Source organism: Leguminivora glycinivorella, chromosome 2 (genome assembly GCF_023078275.1).
Source record: "Leguminivora glycinivorella isolate SPB_JAAS2020 chromosome 2, LegGlyc_1.1, whole genome shotgun sequence".
NCBI classification, from domain to species: Eukaryota; Metazoa; Arthropoda; class Insecta; order Lepidoptera; family Tortricidae; genus Leguminivora; species Leguminivora glycinivorella.
In genome coordinates this window covers 27,253,561-27,278,084 of record NC_062972.1, presented here as the reverse complement: position 1 = coordinate 27,278,084, position 24,524 = coordinate 27,253,561, and the positions used below count along the sequence as shown (strand labels likewise).

At 40.4% G+C, this 24,524-nt stretch overlaps 2 protein-coding genes across 2 annotated transcripts in view; one reads left to right on the top strand and one right to left on the bottom strand.

Annotated features, from left to right (window-relative positions):
• Positions 1 to 12,931: 12,931 nt before the first annotated feature.
• On the bottom strand, positions 12,932 to 20,171 carry LOC125239175. The gene is made up of 3 exons (XM_048146689.1): positions 19,731 to 20,171; positions 17,331 to 18,592; positions 12,932 to 17,229 (listed from the first exon to the last, which is right to left on the bottom strand). The coding sequence occupies exons 2-3, from the start codon at positions 18,556 to 18,558 to the stop codon at positions 12,932 to 12,934; spliced, it is 5,526 nt and encodes a 1,841-aa protein (XP_048002646.1). The 5' UTR covers positions 18,559 to 18,592; positions 19,731 to 20,171.
• Positions 20,172 to 24,345: 4,174 nt separating this feature from the next.
• The window catches only part of LOC125239165, a 35,555-nt gene continuing 35,376 nt past the window's right edge, over positions 24,346 to 24,524 (top strand). The window contains exon 1 of the mRNA XM_048146681.1: positions 24,346 to 24,457. Coding sequence (XP_048002638.1) covers positions 24,346 to 24,457 — 112 coding nt within the window. The remainder of the gene's footprint in view (positions 24,458 to 24,524) is intronic.

The following is a 24,524-nucleotide window of genomic DNA, read 5'->3' as shown; positions in this document are numbered from 1 at the left end:
CGCACGAGTCGATGATTCGCCGCGCGTGCTTAAAGCTAGCACAAAACATATTATACGGCTCGTAGCCAAATGCACAAACGCTTACGTTAATATATCGTTATCGTAGCCAGCTATCTCTATCGCTCTTCCATATTGGCGCCAGAGCCAAAGCTTTCGTTTGGCATCTAGCGTCAACGATTGTTATTTTGGCTAGGTTGGGTCGGCTGACCCGTAGCAAAGAGTACAATCGTTCGCTCCGTAGCGTGTAGTTATCTCTATCTTTCTTCCGTATTGGTGCGACATAGGCAGTTGCGTATCGTTACGGGTCCTGTAGGTATTTTGTAAGCAGATACCGTTTTACAGTGGCCCGGCACTCTGATTAGAGTTATTTTAGACGTATATCAGAGTTTGAATCAGACCAGAAAACGAATAAAAAGTCGTTATAGAAAATATTATATTGTTTCATTCACGATGTTGTGTAGGTACTTTGACTCGTTTTGGCAATTTGTAGATGTAGTGCGTAATATGGTTTCCCTCGGATTTTCACGGAACCACGAACACAGTCCTCGCAGTACCAGAAGTACTAAAGTACTGAAGTAGAGCAAATTAGCACGACAAGTACGAACGTGTCTGAAAATACTATGACATCAAAGTACAATCCAGGTCTCTTTAAAGCAAGAGTAAATACGTATCTCATAGGTAAGCGTGACATGCACGCATTTGGCATCCCGGTCCACACATGGGAAAAGTTGAGGACAGAGAGAGGGACGGAGCTATGACAACTGATATGGCTGTGACCCTTTCTCTAAGCGCCTAAACGTCAAGCGGCGTGTTCGTCGAGTGCACCTGCCCAGTTGTGGTCGTGTTTGTCGCTCCCGTATTGGTCTTTTAAAGCATGAAAAAGATGTCGCCCCTCTTAAATACGTTATCTCGATGATAGGTAAGCGTGCTCCACCGTAGACCGCATCATCACTTACCATCCGATGTGATCGCGGTCAAACGTCTACCTATTCATACTAAACACAAAAAAAAAGACATGCGTGGATCCAGGGGGGGATGGGCCTTTACCACGTGACCCCGTGACGAAGCTGGATCCGCGTTTGTACATAATTATGAACACGTTTACGTAGACACAATAGAAAGACGTCAAAGACGTCTATAGACGTTGCGCGAACGTATTTCGTTATTTGTCGATAGTCCAATATTATCTAATGTCCAGTCCATATTGAAATGTTTTCGCGATATAAATTCCGATTGAACATAACGGTTCAAGTAACTCGATGAGCGATGGCGCCGATTATCTTGTTAAGAGGTAATCTATGCTCTGCATTAGAATGCAGCATGATTTGGTTCGTATTTAAATAGAAATGGGGAACTGGTAAAGTTTTGCATAGATGGCGCTTTCACAGCGTGTCTTTGTTTCAAGTTTTGCTACAATATGAGAGTTAGTTAATGGCAGAATTCTGGCGAAAAACTTTAGAATTCAGCATGATTTGTTCACATTTCAATATGCAGGGAGTGTACAAGTTTCTAATGGGGTGGCAACGCGCATGTGACACTCTTTGAGTTGCAGGCGTCCAGAACGGTGGCTTTCCATCAGGCGGATCGTAATGACGACGTAGTATAAAAAAAACGAATAAGACAGTGAACAAATCAAGAATGAAAATGGGCGTCATCAACGTCTTTGCCTTTGGCTAGTCTGTGGCCAAGAGTAAGCCCATTTATAATAATAATAAAAAAAAGTTAAGAATAGGGCGGGAAATCGTTAAACGTTTGCATAAATAGCGTTCAACGTTCCTTTTTTTCTTTATGAGAGTTTGTTTAAAGGGCTGGGAATGCTAGAATTAAGGACAAGTAAAAAATAATTTGAGATGATGATGACCCAATTAAGAAAATGTTTCATCCAGCCAAACACCGTTAGCATTAGGTACTTAAATATTTTTTTCTACTCCCGAACTGTAATTTGTCATTGACAGGGTCGTGCATAGATCTTTAAAACCCTACGTAAAAGGCTATTCCTCAAAGCCATCCCCGCCGCGCGCCGGCTTCCCGCGCACGCGCGCAGTAACGAAAAAATTAAAAACGCATTGTTTGGCTCTGTAACCATGGCAACGCATTGTTATTAGGTTACTACGCGCGTGCGCAAGAAGCCGGCAGGGGATGGCTTTGGGCAGCTGGATCGAGCGCTGGCAGTGCAAACCTTTGCGTCAAAATACAGGAAACAGTGTGAATTTCACGAAAGTTATTTTAGAAAACTATTAAAAACTAAGTACATGGTTGTAGAAAAATATTGTATATCCATACTAATATTATAAATGGGAAAGTGTGTGTGTCTGTTTGTTTGTCCGTCTTTCACGGCAAAATGGAGCGACCAATTGACGTGATTTTTTAAGTGGAGTTAGTTGAAGGGATGGAGAGTGACATTGGCTGCTTTTTGTCTCTTTTTAACCCCCCACCTCCCTAAAATAGGGGGTGACGGTTCGTATGGAGCATTCCGTAATTTTCGAATTTAAGAGGGGGTAGAGCAGGGAGAATTTTCAGAATCTGTCAAATTACCCCATTACACACACAAACACCCTTCACTCACACTACCTCAATTTACTGTGAAAGGTCAGTGACCCTTAATTTTTTTCAAGAGTGTTATTTTGAGTTTGTAGTCAACTACTGACCTCCTTTGAGAAATTAAAACTGTAAAAAAGGTAGCATACAAGAAGACAGAGAAAAAATACGCATCATCTAGCTTTCCTTCTCTGTTCATGTCTCATGTGACTTAAATTTACCTAAATATGTAGATAACGTTCCTTATTCAATTGATTGTTTATCTAGGTGTATTTCAAATTGACAATTATGGTCGCGTGATAAATGATAAACCATCAGCCCTATCACACTATTTGTAAGTGCGATAGGGACGGCCCGATGTTATACCATTTATCGCGCGACCATGATTGCCCTGCCGGTCTTCGGAGGCCTGTGCTGTGCATTACGTATATGCGGGGTGTATTAAAGACTAACAGATAGGTACTTTATTCTTTTTGGTCGTTAGGTTTTTTATCAATTTATCATTTATTTTGATACAAAAATAAAGTATGTGTATAAAATAAAAACCTAATGAATAGAGTACAGCTAGCAGCAGTCATGTCAGAGACACAAAGAAAGACAGGGAATATCGACGCATATCTTATCTTATCCAATACTGCCATCGGCATCTGCATCAGACTCTTGATCTTACCCAATTTCCGAGTCCCTTCTCTTAATTTCAGTTCCTTGAGTTGAAACTCATACTTAGTATTAAATAAACCACAAATACATATAAAAATCACAATATAATTTTAAATTATGGCTTAGGCCCTGTACCAGTTGCAGTCGCCACGTCTGTAAAGCCCCTTGTAGTTTCTTTTAAATGGAAAAATACCTAGATGTCATGTCATACACATCTGTGATGTAACTGAAAATTAAAAAACATCGCTTAGAGATAAGGTTCAAATTAGCATGGCAAAAAATACAGTGCAGTCAAAATACCATCAAAATACGAAAAAGCATATGTCAATGTCAATATCACTGCCGTATGCCGTATTTCAGGCCATAAGGGCTGTTTTCTCAAATATGAAAAAATCTCAAAAGCAGAACTTTAAATAGTATTTTATGCAACAGGCGTTTAAAGGAGATCAAAAAAGACGAGTGGCGTGGGTAACAATTTGAGGCGAAGCCGAAAATTGTTATTAAGACGCCACGAGTATTTTTTGACTCAGTTAAACACCGTTGCATACAATACTTTTTCTACGACCATGCACTTAGTTGTTAATAGGTTTCTCGAATAACTTTCGTGAAATTCACACTGTTTCCTGTATTTTGACGCAAAGGTTTGCACTGTCAGCTCAGCTGCCCAAAGCCTTCCCGCGCACGCGCGCCGTATCGTTATAAGGCGTTGCCATGGTTACAGGGCCAAACAATGCGTTTTCATAAATCAATCATTTTTCAATCATTTATTCGTGATAAACAACATACAACACATATAAAACAATAAAAAGCACATTCAAAAGTTAAAAGAAAAAACAATAATTAAAAAACAAAGAAAAATAAAACACATTCATATAATTGTTTACCACGAAATGGTCCCGCCTCAGCGTAATGCTAACCACAGGGTCAGCGCTGATCTTCCGGCGAGACCATTTGTGTGCCACGGACGCATAAACGTGCAACACGGCCTTAACAGCCTGAACGCGTCCATTTGTCGTTGGTCACAACGGTTTTCAGTTTTTTCGATACTGCGCGCATGCGCGGAAAGCCGGCGGACACTGGCTTTGGGGAATAGACTTTTATGTAGGGTTTTAAAGATCTATGCACGACCCTGTAAATGACGAATAATAGTTCGGGAGTAGAAAAAAGACTTTCTAGGAAAATTATTTTGAACTTGATAGGTAGAACAATTTTTAAAAGTTGTACAAAAAAAATCTGAACTAAGTTTGTAACTATATGAAAAGCATTTTTTATCTTAGATTGCATATTTTATATACATATTATCGTAACGAATTTTCTTTCAAATAAAAAGAGAATTATTAGAATAGGTTGACGGTGTCTACCACCACATTCTACCACATTGACCAATTTGGGAATTTAAACGTAACGTAACTAAGGAAGAAAAAAAATGGGACCATCAACTTTTTAGGGTTCCGTAGCCAACTAGGAACCCTTATAGTTTCGCCATGTCTGTCTGTCCGTCCGTTCGTCCGTCCGTCCGTCCGTCCGTCCGTCCGTCCGTCCGTCCGTCCGTCCGTCCGTCCGTCCGTCCGTCCGTCCGTCCGTCCGCGGATAATCTCAGTAACCGTAAGCACTAGAAAGCTGAAATTTGGTACCAATATGTATATCAATCACGCCAACAAAGTGAAAAAATAAAAAATGGAAAAAAATGTTTTATTAGGGTACCCCCCGCTACATGTAAAGTGGGGGCTGATTTTTTTTTTTTCATTTCAACCCCAACGTGTGATATATTGTTGGATAGGTATTTAAAAATGAAGAAGGGTTTACTAAGATCGTTTTTTGATAATATTAATATCTTCGGAAATAATCGCTCCTAAAGGAAAAAAAAGTGCGTCCCCCCCCCTCTAACTTTTGAACCATATGTTTAAAAATATGAAAAAAATCACAAAAGTAGAACATTATAAAAACTTTCTAGGAAAATTGTTTTGAACTTGATAGGTTCAGTAGTTTTTGAGAAAAATACGAAAAACTACGGAACCCTACACTGAGCGTGGCCCGACACGCTCTTGGCCGGTTTTTTCAGTCTTTTCCAGCTAAAAAGCTAACAAGGTAACAAAATAAGTGATATCAGGATTATTGTTTTCTGTCACAATGCCTGCACGTATGAAATGTTTCTTTTTAACCCAGTGGTTGACTGGTAGAGAATGCCTTAAGGCATTATGTCCACCATTTGTACTTATTTTTTTATGTGCAATAAGGAATAAATAAATAAATAAATAAATAAAATAATGTACGCAGAAAAAAACGATGTGATCAAACATAAACTGACATTGGGGTTACTTTGATACACTATATATTTTTTTTAATGATAATCGAATGTAATCCCTTACAAAAGTATTTTATGTCAAGAAAAGATAAAAAAAAAATGGTTCGCAGTCAAATATTACAACTCTTTAACGCTATTTTGGGGTTACTTTGATCAAGAATAAAAATTAACATCTTCGAAAAACCAACTTTTTTTGCAATTATTTCAATATTTATCACAAGAAGCGATCAAATTATCAGCCTCAACAAGTACCGTGACAAAATCAGACAATATAATTAACTATGTGTCATTATGGTCAATGTTACCCCATGCAAGTGATCAAAGACACCCCACAGAGTAAATCATTACTTAGTAGTAAATACCTAGTTTGACTTTATGATACAAAATTCAATACAATGGTATAGCTAAACACATTTCTGGCAACCTAATATTCACTGTGAACCTTTTACTTTAATACCCACTACGTTAGTTTATAAGTTTATTTAAACATGAAAAATAGCAATAAACTATGCTTATATTTTGACACGTTATTCGCACTGCCCACGACCATACTTACTTATTCACCGCGTCAGAGCACCATCTAACTATAAAGTATTAACAGTAAAACGCACTGAGTCTTGAATTATTAATTTATTTCCACGTAAAATGTATGACAGCACTTAGACCGACGCTGCTACGATCCAGGGCGGTAGCCATCTTGCCTTCTCGTCCACCCACTGCCGAGCTGTCAGCTCGGGGACGTTCCGAACTACGCTAACAGATCGGCCATTCGACCTTATCCTTTGCCCACAAAGGAAATCTCCCACGCGTGGGCCACTGAACTTCACCACCAGTCCACCACGCACTTCGCAGCTCAGCTCACCAGTGGCAGTTAGCCCACTAGTCCGCTAACTCTGCGAAACAACCAAATTCATGTGAATGCTTTGCCCGAATGCAAGCCATTGTTTCAAGAGGCTTTTCATCATCCTTCCAGAATACCAAACCCAGATCCGTTCAGGACACTAGTAAGTCTCTCACCAAATTATTGTTTTCGTGAGAATAGATACATTCTAGATTTCTATTCTATCAGTATAAGAAAATACACCCACAAGTCACTTCTACTGTTTCCATAGCTAAACGAGAAAACTTATAAGATATTTTCAATCAAGGCTCAACAGACCTTCAATTATCCAACGTCGAAAATTATATTTAAGAACTACTTGAAATTAATTCAATCATAAAAATTATGATGCATGACTTGCATGACCTTCAGACCAGAAAAGTTATAGGTGCATATGCACCACGCTGTTATAACAAAAACATGGAACGGGCTCACGTCTGACGTCAGTGATGTAGAAGATGCGTGCTTCACGCAGGGTCAGCACAAGACACTCGCTCGGCTCGGTGAGCCTCGGCTGTACACCAAGCGCCTAGCTCCACGTCTACGGCAGCCTCCAATCCAAAGATGCGTGCTCCACGCAGGGTCAGCACAAGACACTCGCTCGGCTCGGTGGGCCTCGGCTGTACACCAAGCGCCTAACTCCACGTCTACGGCCGCCTCCAATCCGAAGCATAGATATTAACCAGCCATTATAGTCTCTCCAATTCTGTAATTCATATTATTAATGTTACACGTGTTCCGTTTTATCACAACGAACAATATGATTTCAGAATAACCGTGCATTTCATAGTCCAACCTGAACTGTGAAACATTATTACAATTTACATCTTATCAACGGGCTACAGAACATTACACAAACAGATCATAGTAGTCTGTTGTCTTGTCTCAATACCAATTTTGTATTGACCAAAGTTAAAGTAGTCATTGACCCTCAAACATAACTAGGGTACATCTAAACTTTACTCGTAATTAATGTTGTGTTCTGCCTTACCAGCACCATACGTGTTACCGACTATCCTCAATGTTCATCTCAGGCCCATGCCGCAAACTCCATCGAGTTCACAGTCACCGCCACCGCGCAATAGCAGCCGTATCTTGCGACTTCGTCACGAGTGCAGAGACTGCAGAGAATGACGTTATCCACTTCTCTCAGTCTGGCATACACAGTAGGCACAGAACTTCTCCGCCCAAAGCATCATGGGAGGTAACGCCACACATGGCGTCCTGAAAATAGACGTCACCGCAAGAAGCGTCGTGACTACAGACAAGTCATGATTGACGACCCGAAGGCGTCTTGGAAACAAGCATCACCGCAAAAAGCGTAGTGACTACAGATAATACCGCACGAGGCGTTCATGAAACAGGCGTCACCGCGAGAAGCGTAGTGACTACAGGCAACACCGCACACAAGCGTTAATAGAACAGGCTTCACCGCGAAAAGCGTAGTGACTACAGACAACACCGCACACAGGCGTTAATGGAACAGGCGTCACCGCGAGAAGCGTAGTGACTACAGGCAACACCACACACAGGCGTTAATGGAACAGGCGTCACTGCGAGAAGCGTAGTGACTACAGGCAACACCACACACAGGCGTTAATGAAACAGGCGTCACCGCGAGAAGCCTAGTGACTACGGGCAACACCACACACAGGCGTTGATGAAACAGGCGTCACCGCGAGAAGCGTAGTGACTACAGGCAACACCGCACACAGGCGTTAATGGAACAGGCGTCACCGCGAGAAGCTTAGTGACTACAGGCAACACCACACACAGGCGTTAATGAAACAGGCGTCACCGCGAGAAGCGTAGTGACTACAGGCAACACCACACACAGGCGTTAATGAAACAGGCGTCACCGCGAGAAACCTAGTGACTACAGGCAACACCGCACACAGGCGTGTGAAAACACATATCACCGCTACATGCGTCGTGACTACAGACATCACCGCACACAGGCGTGTGAAAACACATGTCACCGCTACAAGCGTCGTGACTACAGACAGACATCACCGCACACAGGCGTGTGAAAACACATGTCACCGCTACAAGCGTCGTGACTACAGACATCACCGCACACAGGCGTGTGAAAACACATGTCACCGCTACAAGCGTCGTGACTACAGACAGACATCACCGCACACAGGCGTGTGAAAACACATGTCACCGCTACAAGCGTCGTGACTACAGACATCACCGCCAGAGGCGTGTGAAAACACATGTCACCGCAACAAGCGTCGTGACTACAGACATCACCGCCAGAGGCGTGTGAAAACACATGTCACCGCAACAAGCGTCGTGACTACAGACATCACCGCCAGAGGCGTGTGAAAACACATGTCACCGCAACAAGCGTCGTGACTACAGACATCACCGCCAGAGGCGTGTGAAAACACATGTCACCGCAACAAGCATCGTGACTACAGACATCACCGCCAGAGGCGTGTGAAAACACATGTCACCGCAACAAGCGTCGTGACTACAGCCATCTCCGCCCAGAGGCGTGTGAAAACACATGTCACCGCAACAAGCGTCGTGACTACAGACATCACCGCCAGAGGCGTGTGAAAACACATGTCACCGCAACAAGCGTCGTGACTACAGGCATCACCGCCCAGAGGCGTGTGAAAACACATGTCACCGCAACAAGCGTCGTGACTACAGACATCACCGCCAGAGGCGTGTGAAAACACATGTCACCGCAACAAGCGTCGTGACTACAGGCATCACCGCCCAGAGGCGTGTGAAAACAACTTACTTCATCCTCTTGGGAGTCTCACGCTGACAGCTTACTGTTCAGTACTTCTCATTGGCAACCGCGACCATGCCTTGTCGCGCATCAGCCATGTCAGCATTTCTCACTAGCAGCAATGCCAGCAATACTCCAAACCGAACACATACTTGCATATGTTTCCTCTGAAACCATACTAAAAGCAGTAAATTGTTCCACACAATGTAGCACCATTGGCTTTATGTTGTTTCATATAATACTACCGTGTTCCATTACAATGATATTTTACTCAGCTTTGAAAAGATTCCAAAATCCAGAACCTCAGACTTCAAATTATCCATGTTTACTCAGTTTCAGTTGGACATTAATTCCTTTAGGTACTCATACCAGATGTTATTCATAAAATCAAGCCACCAACAGTGTTAGAGCACTTAACAATACATAACTTACTCCAACATTTAATTGGGAAATAGAAATTATACAGTACGGCCTACAGTGGCAAATTATTACTTGTGCAGTTTAGCAGCTTGTGCAGCATAATTAAATCAATCATATCATACCATTGGTCCAGTAAAGGACCCAACACTTAGTTAACCTTTTGTATAAAGATCACCATGATTAATAATTTTGTCAAAATCAGACTACTGCACAATCACTTGATTAAATTGCAATGGGCAACAACCTTAAGTATCCGTCTCACCATTATTTCCCACTTGAAATACGTTTACAGTCTTTCAACAAGCATATTTATTTTTATCTTGTATGAACTTTACACAACAGCCTCACCAGCTAACACCATGCTTGCTTTAGTTTATGTGCCAATTTTCCATCACAAATACTATCTGTGAACACAATGTAAGAACACACACAGAGACAAATAATACTTTGATAACAGTAATCACCATACCATACTCATTTTGCATGAATAAAACTCTTATACGTTTTTTGTAAGTTGAACATGTGTTATAAACACTTGGCCATAATAATTATGATCAATTCATCCTCTGTTTCTATCTTGTGAAGCAAGCAGTAACTATTAGAGTCACATTTTGCATTGTTCAGGCCTTCATTCCACTTTCACAATGATCAAAGAACATAATGTAAACATACACTAATAAAACAACTTTGATAACATTAAATCACCATACCATATCCATTGTGCATGAATAAACCCCTTTTGCTATTATTTTGTACTAGCCATTCATTGATCATGTGTTACAAACACTTGACCACAAGGTTATCAATGTAACCCTTAATCCATTCTTGTGAAACAAGCAGCAACAAGCAGTGACTACTACTGTCACATTTCACATTGCGCAGACCAATATTCTATCACATTTACTATCTGTGAACATAATGTAAAAACACACACAGAAAGACAAGTAGTACTTTGATAACAGTAAATCAGTATACTGTATTAATTGTGCAGGGATCAGGGATACACCCTCATCACTATTATTTTCTGCTGGTAAAACTGTCCACATGTGTTGCAAACACTTGACTACAAAATGCCTAGTAAATCCACACTACTGCTCTTGTGAACCAAGCAGCAATTATTAGTATCACATTTTGCATTTTGCAGGCCAACATTCCACCACAATTGCTATCTGTGAACATTTAAACACAGACATGCTCACAACACAAAACAATACTTTGATAACAATAAATACCCATACTTTACATGTGTACTTTGTTGATATTCTGCATAAATACTTCTTATAGGCACACCTCATCATACCTTTTGCTTTAAGACTAATTTGAGATGTGTTCACATTCCCACAACTGTTCAACAGGTAGCGGTCAGTTTTCTCATGATTCCTCTTGCGGAATCCACAATTCCACAGCCATTGCTGAACTTATACTTGTATTTGTTAAACAGGTCAATATTACACCATAAGTAATATCTGTAAACATAATGTGAGCACACACACAGAGTACACAGACACACATCTCAAAACAATCAAACAGTAAGAAATAGTAACAATTTTCAAAATCACACCAACAGACTTACTATACTTTCAGCAAAGTACAACATTTCCTTCATGCCAGTCAATAAATGACAATGTAATAATAAAATCACTCCTTTCACTAAGAGGTACTAAGCTGAATAATTAATCATCAATCAATTAAACTTAAATGGGATCATAATAAAATGACCATTGAATTTTTGTTGTAGTCTCGGGTAGTCACCACTACTGTTGTCATCGGCAACATTACTGTACCGCATTAGGTACTATCAAGTGCCAACCACTTTTATTTTTAACATCATACATTTTTTTTTAATTGAAAGTATTTACTAAATGTAATTTTAAATGACTTAAATATCATGCTATAACTTCCTCCGCTGATAGGCGAGAAGCTAACTTGTCTAATATGGCTCCGGTAAACCTTCAGCAATATTACACTCACATTCACATTACCTTACCTCAGTGGTTACTAAAACTTTACTGAACACATCATAATCATTATTCATATTCAATATTGAAATCAGTCTTCAATACACATCACAGTCATCAAGATAGTCTCATCTTCAAGATACCAATTTCATATATTGTACACTTACTAAGAATACTTATTCTTAGACTTGAAACCATAAACCCTTGCTCCTTGACTTGCAATAATTATTGTGTAACACAATTTTATTATGATCACTTGTATAATTTCCCAACAGCACAAACTAAACCATGTGCAACCCATAATTAATGAAATATCACACTTTGCGCATTTTAGGTGAATGTTCACCGAGTTCACTGTACACATTTTATATTTATTATTTCTAAACATGTATAAAACATAATATCTTAGAGTAGTGTGGCCGACTCTCCCCCAACCACGTACGGTATATAAATAAGACCGTAAAAGGGGAAAGGCGACCACTAATATATTAATGTGGGGGTGTATGGGTAACAGAATGCTTAGCATACATACCTTCATCTCCTATGAAGGATTCTTTGTCCTCGCTCTCTCTGATCCACTTCTCCTGGGCCAGGGGAGCTTCAATCTGCTTCGCTTTACTTATGGCGGCTAGTTGTATACCACCGAGATCTGTGGGTTTAATTGCTCATGAATATGGTATTCTCATACAACCATCACCTACTATACATATACGATTATCTCTACAGCAAAAGAGAACCATCTTACCCGGCCAGACGAAGGTTCAAAGGACCCCCCCGCGGGGAGTCCGCCGACACATCAAAGGTCGGATAACTCGGACGCCTAACATCCGAGCCGAGGTATACTGCCGCACATCGACACACCTCTAGCCGGGCTGCCGAAGCCGCCACGGCTCTCGCACGCTGGGGCACGTCAAGTCTACCCAGGTGGAGTTGAAAGCTGGGGCACGTCAAGTCTTACCCAGACAGAGTTGAGAGCTGGGGCACGTCAAGTCTTACCCAGACAGAGTTGAGAGCTGGGGCACGTCAAGTCTTACCCAGACAGAGTTGAGAGCTGGGGCACGTCAAGTCTTACCCAGACAGAGAAACCTAGTCTGCCTTACCTAAGATGGTCTCAGGAATAGCTTCCACGGCAGGTTCCGTGGCAAGCTAAACTCATACGAACTTACTGTTCTTCTATTAAGGAGATCATTGCATAGAGAAACCATACCACCACTGCGAGCACCAAGTAACATAAAATACTTAGCTTTAGACGACTCAGGACAGCTGTGGGCTTCCTCACTGTATCTTACACTTTCATGCACTCGCACGCTTCGCGCCATACCGGGTTTAACCTTACTACTTGCCACGTTGGAATAACTTACCACAGTTCCACCCACGAGGGCGCTGTTCAGTGTTGCCGCTAGGAAATTCGTATTGTGGCATTAGATATTCGCGCCTGTCGCGACACACCCCGCCTCAGGCAGCAGCACGGCGACTAAATTGCTGGTCCATTCCTTGATCTTCTCAAGGGCTCGGAGAGCTGCCGCTCTCTTAGGTCTTGATTCTTCGTGTTGTCCTTCTGGCGTAACTTCCTCTAGGTGGTGTGACTCGGGATCATTCTGGTCGTAAAACTCGAGGTCGACGACCGCGAGTGGCTCTGGTTCGGACATAGACTTAGGCTTAGGCTCGTTTAACTCACTAGACATAAACTCAACCGCTTGTTTAGAGGAACACTTTCCCTCTACTGGCGAGGCATGAGGCTGTACTTCTTCTTGCTGACCTCTAACTTCATGAGTGAATCTCTGCTCAGATGAAGGCTCAGCAACGTCGTTGAGGGATTCCACTGTCTGGTCATCCTTGCCTGATGGACGTGGAAGATCAGGAAGCTGCACCGGTTCTTCAACACTTTCGTCATAAGATGATGTTTGTTTGCACTGCTCTTCTCCATCTTCGATCTCTAGCGGGTAGAGATGCGCGATAGATCTTGTATACTCTGTATCTCCTACTCGTACCTTGGCGACCCTACATAAACCGTCGGCGCCTTCCTTTAAAGATACTATTTTCCCAACTTTCCAATTTATCCTGTTCTTCGTGTCACCTTTAATCTGCACGATTTGACCTATCTTAGGTGCTAACTTTGATGTTACTCTAGGTTCTTTAGGATGGTGGGAATATCTTTCTCTCAAATTTAGGAGATACCGGTTCTCAAACATCTCTTTAAATTCTCGTAGAATTATCCGTGCTTTCTTCCAACCTTTAATTAAGTGGTCCTTAGTCACCGTCCCTTGCGACGTTGTAGGATCCTTATCTGAAGTTTCCATAATGATACACTTTCCCATGGTAAGAAAGTCTGAAGGTTTTAGTACATGATCCGGCTCTGAATCTACGTAAGTTAAGGGTCTTGTGTTAAGAACTGCTTCTATTTCTTTCACCGCTGTTACTAGCTGGGTGTCATTCAACAAATGTTTCTGTAATGTTTTCTTCATACAGTTTTTAACTAAACCAACTAATCTCTCATAGAATCCTCCATGCCATGGTGCTAATTGTGGTATAAATTTCCATTTTATCTCTTTCTCTACGCAGTATGGGTTCTGAAGAATCTCTGAGAGTAACTTGTAGTGAGCCGCATTATCAGACGTTATTAAGGTAGGTACACCTCTTGCTGAAATCATTCTACGTAAGGCCATTAAACCTTCTTCCGCAGTTAAGTCCTTTACAACTTCTAAGTGAATGGCTCTTACGGCTAAGCATGTGTAGAGGCTAATCCACCTTTTACAATTGCCATTCCCATTGTTAACTAGAAGTGGTCCCAGATAGTCGGTACCAACGTATGTGAATGGAGAGCTATAATTGACCCTCTCTTTTGGTAACGCAGGAGTTTCCGGTAGTTTATATGGCCCTCCGTCATGCTTCATACATTCGGAGCACTTCCTCAAAATCTTCTGAACTTGGCTTCTTCCTTGTGGTATCCAGTAAGTTTCCCTTATCTTGTCTAGCGTGTGACTTACTCCAACATGCTTATTTTCTTGATGAGTCTTCATTATAATTTCGTTGGTGAAATCTGAATCTTTCGGTATAAGTATAGGGTAGCGTTTATCAAATGACCAGTCTGCGTGTTTCATACGACCTTTACACCTCAGTAACTCATCTATGTCTTTAAATACGCCTAAATTCAAACTTAGACTAGTTACCTTTCCTTCTACCTCTAGAGGAAAGTATTCAGCTTGAATTTCTTTCAAATTTAGTAACTGATCCGGCATCTGATCATTGTCTTGACTCGCTACTTCCTTTGTAGTTGTACTCTCCTCCGTTTCCATCGGACTAACATTGTGTATGTCTGGATCAACTATTTCCATCAGTTCTTCGTCTTCTTGGATCCCAAGACCCTCCCCAATCAAGAGAGAACTGGTTGGTCCACCGCCAGAAGTTGTTGGCCACGTCTTCGGATCTTGAACTATAAATTGTGGACCACTCAGCCATTTCTCCCTGTCCTCTCTTGAACAGGTGGGTCTGGTGCCGACGTCAGCTGGATTTAGGTCTGATGGAAGGTATCTGATCTCCAGATCTTTATTTGTTTTGATCTCTTCTATCCGCCTGGCAACGAAGGGTGGCAATAGCTTGTCAGATTTGCACCATTCTATGACGATCTGGCTGTCGGTCCATAAGACTTGCCTTACTATCTTCTGCTGGAGAAACTTAAGAACAAACTTTATCAGTCTACTGCCAATCAGTACTCCTAAAAGTTCAAGACGGGGTATCTTGAGACTCTCCTGATCCTTTATTGGTATCAGACGGGATTTACCAATAATGAAGCTTTTCTCCGAGCCGCAAACTAAAAAGACTGATGCTGCATAAGCCTGTAGAGAGGCATCGGTGAAACAGTGTAGTTGGTAGCCTTTTCCCACTGGTGTCTTCATGTAGCATCTGTCCACCGACACCTTCCTAATGGCTTCTAAGTTCTGTCGGATCTTGTTCCATTCTTCCGTTAGTTCGCTTGATAATGGTGAGTCCCATGACACTCCAGCTTTCCAAAGCTCTTGTAAAAAGAGTTTACATGATAGGGTATAAGGTACTGCATAACCACATGGATCGTAGATTGATGCAATAGTTTTCAGTATTCCTCTTTTCGTGACAGCTTCTTCTTGTAAGTTAGGTTTCAACTGGAGAGTATCCTTTTTGATGTCCCATTCCAAACCAAGTACCTTTACTTTATCTTCTTTACATGTATCAGAGACTTTCTTCATAAATTCCCTAGAATTCGAACTCCAATCCCTGAGTGACATTGAAATGTCTTGAAAAGATCCTTTTAGATTTTTGTAGAGTTTCATCGCCTCATCCGTAGTGTCGGTACCCGAAACAAAGTTATCCACATATATGTCATTTGCTTTCTGTCTGACTTGCTGATCTTCTGCGTTGGACAGGTGGTGCTTAATAGTCGCATTAAGCAAAAACGGTGATGAAATGACGCCAAATGGAACTCTACAAAACCTAAGGTATAGTAGGTTGTCTTGAGATACCGGTTTAGAGGTATCTTTGAGCCACAAGAATCTGGTTACATCACGATCCTTCTTGTGTAACGCCATCTGTAAAAACGCCTTTTCAATATCTGAGGTTAAACCTATCCGATGAGTTCTAAATTTTATAAGTAAGCCAGTGAGGTCTTCTAACATGAGTGGTCCTCTGTACAAACATTCGTTCAGACTCTTGGTGTCTTTGCTACTCTTAGAGCTAGCATCATAAACTATTCTCATAGGTTTTCTTCGGTGACGTACTCCATGGAAAGGTAAGTAGTGAACGACGTTACCCGTTGACGTTCTTGAAGTAGGTACAACTTCTATTATACCTTTATCTAATTGTTCTTTAAACGTATCGCTGTATGCTAATAACGTATCTTGATCCATACGCTTCAATAAGCTTGATAAACGACCAAAAGCCATTCCAAAATTATTAGGTAAATCCGGTGGATAAGTTATCCAAGGCCAGCTTACCGTGTAACGATTATTTAATTTTAAAGTTGTATCATTAAAATATTTGATGGCTTCTTCTTCTCTAGTTGCTCTTGGGGAATCACTAATACCTATACATTCTAGTTCCCAAAGGCTCTTTATGTCTCCATTACAAAGAGGTGGATCTGGCTGATGAAGCTTCGTTTCAATGCAAGTCTGAGTGTAAGTCACTACGTACGACTCGTCTCTAAGCTGTGGTTCTGCTCTACCACTAATTATCCAACCAAGTGCAGAGTCGATTAGAAACAAATTGCTATCCAGTTGTACCTTTTTCTCGTAAGTTATGTTGCAGTAATATTCGTTTCCAACCAAGATCTGTACCGGTCCGCTTAGCGACCCGTCGTCCGCTAGTGTATATGACTCCGGTAAGTTCTTCATCTTGACATTAGGTATATAACCTCTGGAGATATGCTCTACGCAGTTAGCCTGTATTACTATGTTCTTGTTTGTTCTAGATAGTAGATGAAGGGTGACTATTGGGCTATGTATCTCTCTGGGAGGATCGTCGCCGAAGGTGAATACTACTAGATGACTCTCTTCTTCGACGGGAAGTTTTAATTCCTTTGCAGTCCGGAATGTTACATAAGAGCGTTGGGAACCTGGATCTAAAAGAAGCCTATATTTAAATTGTTTATTCTTATCATCTATGGGGCTTGCATAAACTGTTGCCGTTTGGAGTGCTGTGATTCCCTCTTCTAGAACCGTCAGGACTGACTCTTCTCCGTTGTATCCTTCTGAAAATTTAAAGGACATAATGCTCTATTATGCGGTACTTCTCCTTTACAACGGGCACACCTTCTCTTTCTCCAGCAAGCATTTGCTACGTGATTCTTACTGAAGCAGATGTAGCATCGTCCTGCAAGTCGTTTCTTCCTTTCTGCTAAAGTAGATGCTTCAGGGCAACTATCATTATAATGGCCCCCTTCGCAAAATATACACACCAATCCCTTCTTAGCCCCTGGAGTACTTCGCTGAGTTTCTGCCTGATCTTTGTTTGAAGTTGAAGTTTGGTTTGGTCTGTTTCCTTTATTGTCATATTTCTTGAAACCCTTAAACTTCTTTAGTACCGGTCTCTTATCAAAGCGTCCCTGATGGTTTTGTTTACTCTGGTTACTGTGTTGTAGTTGGGACTGGTTTGCGTATCTCGCACGTTTTGCCTTCACATGAAGAGTCCCGACCGTACTAGCTTCTGTCTCTTGAGGGCGTTTCCTACCCGATATCCTTTCCGCGTCCTCTTTGGCAGTGATGATTTTATCCAGGTGGCTTCTCAGTTCTTGAATGGAATCATCCTTAACTTTAAGTTTTATTTCGTATACTAGATCAGAAGGAAACTTCTCTAGTAGCATGAAGCGCAGATGGTTGTGGTTAATGTTCTCACCTAGTGATTCTAAAATCTTAAGATTCCTTTCGATTTCGTTGAAAGTCCTTCTATAGTCATCCGCACTGCCTTTGGCCATCTTAATTTTATATAATGTTGCATAGTGCGCGTCTATAAGATGTGAAGTTTTCCCGAACCTTTCCTTCAGTATCGTAACGGCAATAGCATAGTTGGTGCTTGTAGTCGCTAGACCGTCAATGACTTTTTTGGCATCTCCCGTGACTGAAGTCTTAAGATAAGAAAGCTTGTCAACATCCGGCAGGTTCCTTGCATCGATGTTGCTTCTGAAGGCATCCCAAAATTCATACCACGCCAGTACATCCCCATTATACACCGGCAGCTGGAGCTTAGGAAGTCTGCACGAGGAGTTCGCTTCAGTCAGCTTCTCTGATGGTTTGCTTGATGTAGATATCTGGTCAATCTTCACCTTAAGTTCAGCTAAAGTCTCCTCTGCTTGAAGTTGAAGTCCACTTATCAAGCAGATTTCATCAGATGCGGGTGTCGAAGCCAGCCTAAAGTACTCCGTCAGGTCTCCGCTAAGTCTTTTCAGTGTTGCTTCTAATTTACTGTATGTGATCTGAGCCTGCACTAAATTTTCTAAATTAACAGTACCCGGAATTACTTCTAAGTCCGTTGTGAGTTTGTCGTTAATGAGCCTAAGCCTTGCTAAAAGAATGTCGTCCATTCTGTTGTTTGTCTAGACCGTAGTCTTGTCTAGCCTGTAACGCACAGAAACAAACCCGTTTAACCTTAATTCCCTAATAATATGAACGGTCACACCAATAAAGTAATTTAATATTTTAGGTTAATTAACTTTTAATAACTCCACATATTATTTATTTTAATAATCTCAAAGTATTGAAATTTAAATCCAACTAAAAATCTCTAAAATCCATTCAAGTTTGAAACTAAAGAAAGAAAAGTCGAAGTCATTTAAATTTAATTAATTAAAACAATTGACTTAATTATGAACAGATGTTTCTTTTATTTGAAATTATTATGAAAGGAAGTAAAATAATAAATTTATGATAGGCAACATAACATACACACTGACATACGAATGTGTAATCTTTGTTTATCATTTATAGATTACAGCAGCCTAAGTCATGTCAAAATCAGTAAGTGACGTTGACGTTTATACACTGGTACCACAATACAAAATCTTCTGTCACTAACTTAAGCTCGCTTGCAAAATGATGAAAGTTAACGTTTTTATTTTGTTTATTTGTTTGGTTTATTTATTTATTAACTTTTTATTTTTACTTCACTTGTTTGATAGTTAATTATTTAAAAATTATTTAGTTTTATTTCACTCATTTGTTTGTTTAATTATTGGAACACTTCACGAAACACTTATTTAATAAATCTAAAAACACTTAAATGTCACCACAATATCCTGTAAAGAAGATGTTAGCTTATATATACACACAGCACAATTGTTATTTTTATAAACTGCAAACCCAATCAGAAAGGAAGTAAGTTGTATTTCTAAACTTCCAATAAGATGCATGATGAAATAAAAATATACCTAACTATATATCTTAAGGACCCTAGAAAATGTTCAAAAAGGTCTTTTATAGACTGTGAAAATATTAAAATTCGTTAATTTCTAGAAAGTTAAAATATTTTAATAAAAGAACGTAATAGACCCGTATTTCCTTGGTGATCCTCATAAATATCGAAAGAAACTTCACTAAAATTAGATAATTTTCCTTGGTTGGTTGGACGTCCAAAGTTAGCCCAAACTTTGGACAACAATCATGGCCGCCGTCGCTCACTTCGAAGTAAATGACGATCGCATTCTCTTGTTTTAAAGAATTAAGTTGTATTGCTGCAATGTAGATGTTTAAAACTTACCGAGAAGTAGTCTTGTCCGGGTATTAAGTAGTCTTATCCGGGGGTTTGGCCAATTCCGATGTAAAAGTTGTTTGTCTTGTCCGGTGTGGTTGGCGGTGGCGAATTCACTGTACCTATGAACGTAAATGAACAAATTTTTGATGATCCAACTTATTTACACGCTCATCACTTCGTCGGTGCACTTTTTATTACAATATTTACAATGATTACCTGTATAATTTAAGGAACCTTCCTGTGGAACTCGCGACTGTTCAACGACCTTCCGCCAACGATTCAAAATGGACGGACGAGTACTGTACAACCTTCAATGTTGCCAAAGTCAACTTAATTCCCCCCCAAAATTTCGATAAAATATGAAACGAATTTCGGACTCTTATCGGTAATTCTCATAATAATTATATTGATTCCTTATAAATAGCCATACACCCGAATTCTTAAAACTAAATTTATAATTCTAAAGTAAAAAAGAAAACATACGAAGTAAAATATAGAGTGCAAACCCGTCTTTACTACGCGCATATTTCCTATAAGATACTTATTAGTTATTACGACTATTATTTGTCTTCTTATTATACTCCTATAAATCAGCCAATTTTTCAATATATTAAACAATTAATATGTCATAAAATTGAATAGGTTACCTACTTATATCTAGGCACAGCTTGTTATAACTTAATTATCTAACCGTCTAATTGGAAAATTAGTTCTTGCATAAATTTTCCAAGTCGAATCCGTTTAGTAACCGATTTCTTCATCTTCTTTAGTTATCTTGATAATCCCGACAATCCGTACATTTCCGTCGATTTTGTGGGTAATCTTCTTAGTGTAGCAACACCTGCCCTCATCTGGCACCATTACTAGACGCCTTGCGTAGCCTATTCTTGCGGTTATGTTGGTAACACGAAGGCACTATTACACAATGGTATTTCTCTTAAAATTAAATTAATGAATATCATACTTGATAAATACAGACAAATGCTCCAATATTTTTTATTTATTTTTATCTCTGAATATTCTTCCTGATAATTTACAACTACATTCTAATTGTAAAATAAATCATAAATACATCCATAACGGAAACGTAATCGTTCTGTTTCCGGCCACCATGATGCAATTTCTTCAAGTTGGTACTCCGTACATTCCGTACAATTGATATTCCGCTTGTTACGCAAAATATAAAATATGACTTATTTACTCAAATTATCTTCAATTAATAAATACAAATGCCAGCCTCTTTATTTAAACGAGCCTAAATTAATGCCGAACCAGACTTCGTAAGAAAACACTTCAAACATATTCGCATAAAATAATATCTCGCAGCTTCTGTTACCAGTAGCGCCATCTATGATTTCTGTTAGTAAAGATGTCTGATTATATTGAAAATGTATGCCTTGCATTCTTTATTTATATTATAAGCCTTGATTCTTTATCTGCTGGATCCCAGCATTAACCACCATTGTGGCCGACTCTCCCCCAACCACGTACGGTATATAAATAAGACCGTAAAAGGGGAAAGGCGGCCACTAATATATTAATGTGGGGGTGTATGGGTAACAGAATGCTTAGCATACATACCTTCATCTCCTATGAAGGATTCTTTGTCCTCGCTCTCTCTGATCCACTTCTCCTGGGCCAGGGGAGCTTCAATCTGCTTCGCTTTACTTATGGCGGCTAGTTGTATACCACCGAGATCTGTGGGTTTAATTGCTCATGAATATGGTATTCTCATACAACCATCACCTACTATACATATACGATTATCTCTACAGCAAAAGAGAACCATCTTACCCGGCCAGACGAAGGTTCAAAGGACCCCCCGCGGGGAGTCCGCCGACACATCAAAGGTCGGATAACTCGGACGCCTAACATCCGAGCCGAGGTATACTGCCGCACATCGACACACCTCTAGCCGGGCTGCCGAAGCCGCCACGGCTCTCGCACGCTGGGGCACGTCAAGTCTACCCAGGTGGAGTTGAAAGCTGGGGCACGTCAAGTCTTACCCAGACAGAGTTGAGAGCTGGGGCACGTCAAGTCTTACCCAGACAGAGTTGAGAGCTGGGGCACGTCAAGTCTTACCCAGACAGAGTTGAGAGCTGGGGCACGTCAAGTCTTACCCAGACAGAGAAACCTAGTCTGCCTTACCTAAGATGGTCTCAGGAATAGCTTCCACGGCAGGTTCCGTGGCAAGCTAAACTCATACGAACTTACTGTTCTTCTATTAAGGAGATCATTGCATAGAGAAACCATACCACCACTGCGAGCACCAAGTAACATAAAATACTTAGCTTTAGACGACTCAGGACAGCTGTGGGCTTCCTCACTGTATCTTACACTTTCATGCACTCGCACGCTTCGCGCCATACCGGGTTTAACCTTACTACTTGCCACGTTGGAATAACTTACCACAGTTCCACCCACGAGGGCGCTGTTCAGTGTTGCCGCTAGGAAATTCGTATTGTGGCATTAGATATTCGCGCCTGTCGCGACAAGTAGTACCTGCTTTGTTATCCATAAGCAGTTCACTTTGTTACCTTGTAAGCCAACATCAGGCTGGGACGGGATCTCAGTCATGTTGATTATTACATCCAGATATTTTGTTTCACATCATTTTGTCCCAAGGCATTCATATTTGTACCATCATCAAACACCGGTATGCCATGGAGTTGAAGTTATCATTTCTGTTCTGTAAATTAAGCTCAAAACCAGCACAGCCACTCTAAGACTAGAGTGGTATTATAATAAATACCAATGCATGTTGTGCATGCATTTATGTAATAATAATGTATAAGTTTCATACCAGAAACACACCAAATGATATACACTGTTGGGTTTCGCGATTATTTTGATATTTTTGTGGTAACATTAATAAAACTCGCAAATAAAATTTATCAACTGGCAACATCGGGACACGCTGGAGGTGGCGTGACCGGTCGGGTGGTTTGAAAAAAAAAGTAACGAACGGTCGGCTGACAGGACATTCGGTACTTGACTATTGGAGGAAAATCATTAAATTGTGAATTTGTGAACAAGTGTATTTACAAGGGTAGTGGAATAAAGTGTAGTGTGTGTTACTGAACGAGTTGTTTTACTGAACTTGCACGAGAATACAACATATCAGAAATTGGGATAACCAAAGCGACGCTCAATTGCGTAAGTACACGCCCATATATGTATTTTCTTTAGAAGTAAGCTGATGAAAGCATTTTGCCATTCCGTTATCCATTCCACAGTGAAAGTAATAAAGAAATTGATCAGTTAAATATATATATGTAGCTAAAAATATCATTTTAGTTCCGGTATCGGATCTGTTCGACCCGACGCAGACCCGATGCAGGTACGGTTAAATGCGTTGTTAAGTAATTGACGTAGCAAAGATAGTGATAGCACTGATAGCATAAGTAAATAAAATATGGGTATGGAATGGCAGAAATTAAAAAACTACCTACCTGGCCGAATTCACAAACGCTGATGATTATAATATGTTGTCATGTTTTTCGTTATGGTAACTATTGTGTATCGGTCTTCCATATGTCAGCGATTGTCAATTCGGTTGGGATAGCTGATTAGACAGTTGCCAAGTTGGCCATGGGCCGATATTACACTATCATAGAAATATGATCATGGACAGCATGCTGTCCTTTTCCTTACGTTGATGAGATGTATGATAGTGTGGTGCCTATTGCTTTCAAATATTTGGTTGCTGTCTATGATGATGATGATGATGATGATGATGATGATGATGATGATGATGATGATGATGATGATGATGATGATGATGATGATGATGATGATGATGATGATGATGATGATGATGATGATGATGATGATGATGATGATGATGATGATGATGATGATGATGATGATGATGATGATGATGATGATGATGATGATGATGATGATGATGATGATGATGATGATGATGATGATGATGATGATGATGATGATGATGATGATGATGATGATGATGATGATGATGATGATGATGATGATGATGATGATGATGATGATGATGATGATGATGATGATGATGATGATGATGATGATGATGATGATGATGATGATGATGATGATGATGATGATGATGATGATGATGATGATGATGATGATGATGATGATGATGATGATGATGATGATGATGATGATGATGATGATGATGATGATGATGATGATGATGATGATGATGATGATGATGATGATGATGATGATGATGATGATGATGATGATGATGATGATGATGATGATGATGATGATGATGATGATGATGATGATGATGATGATGATGATGATGATGATGATGATGATGATGATGATGATGATGATGATGATGATGATGATGATGATGATGATGATGATGATGATGATGATGATGATGATGATGATGATGATGATGATGATGATGATGATGATGATGATGATGATGATGATGATGATGATGATGATGATGATGATGATTATTTTTACTTATCTAATATTTTTGTATTGTTCTTTTTGAGGTGAACCATGAGTGACATTGACGATGGAGAACCCAGTCGCAAAAAGCGATTGAAGACGCCTAACGCTTCTTCTCGTCGAACGTCAACAAGGCAATCTCCACGTCGAGAACGCAGCTACAGCCATGTACGAGTACAGAGAGGCCGCAGTCGTTCCCGTCGTCGAAGCGCCACAGTACGTACCCGAAATAGTACTTCTAACGGTCGCGAACGAGAACTGCTCGCCTTACGCGCGCAGTTGGACACCTTACAGCGCGAGTTTCACAAGGACCGCGAGAGTAGGGCACGCTCACGTCTTCCTCTG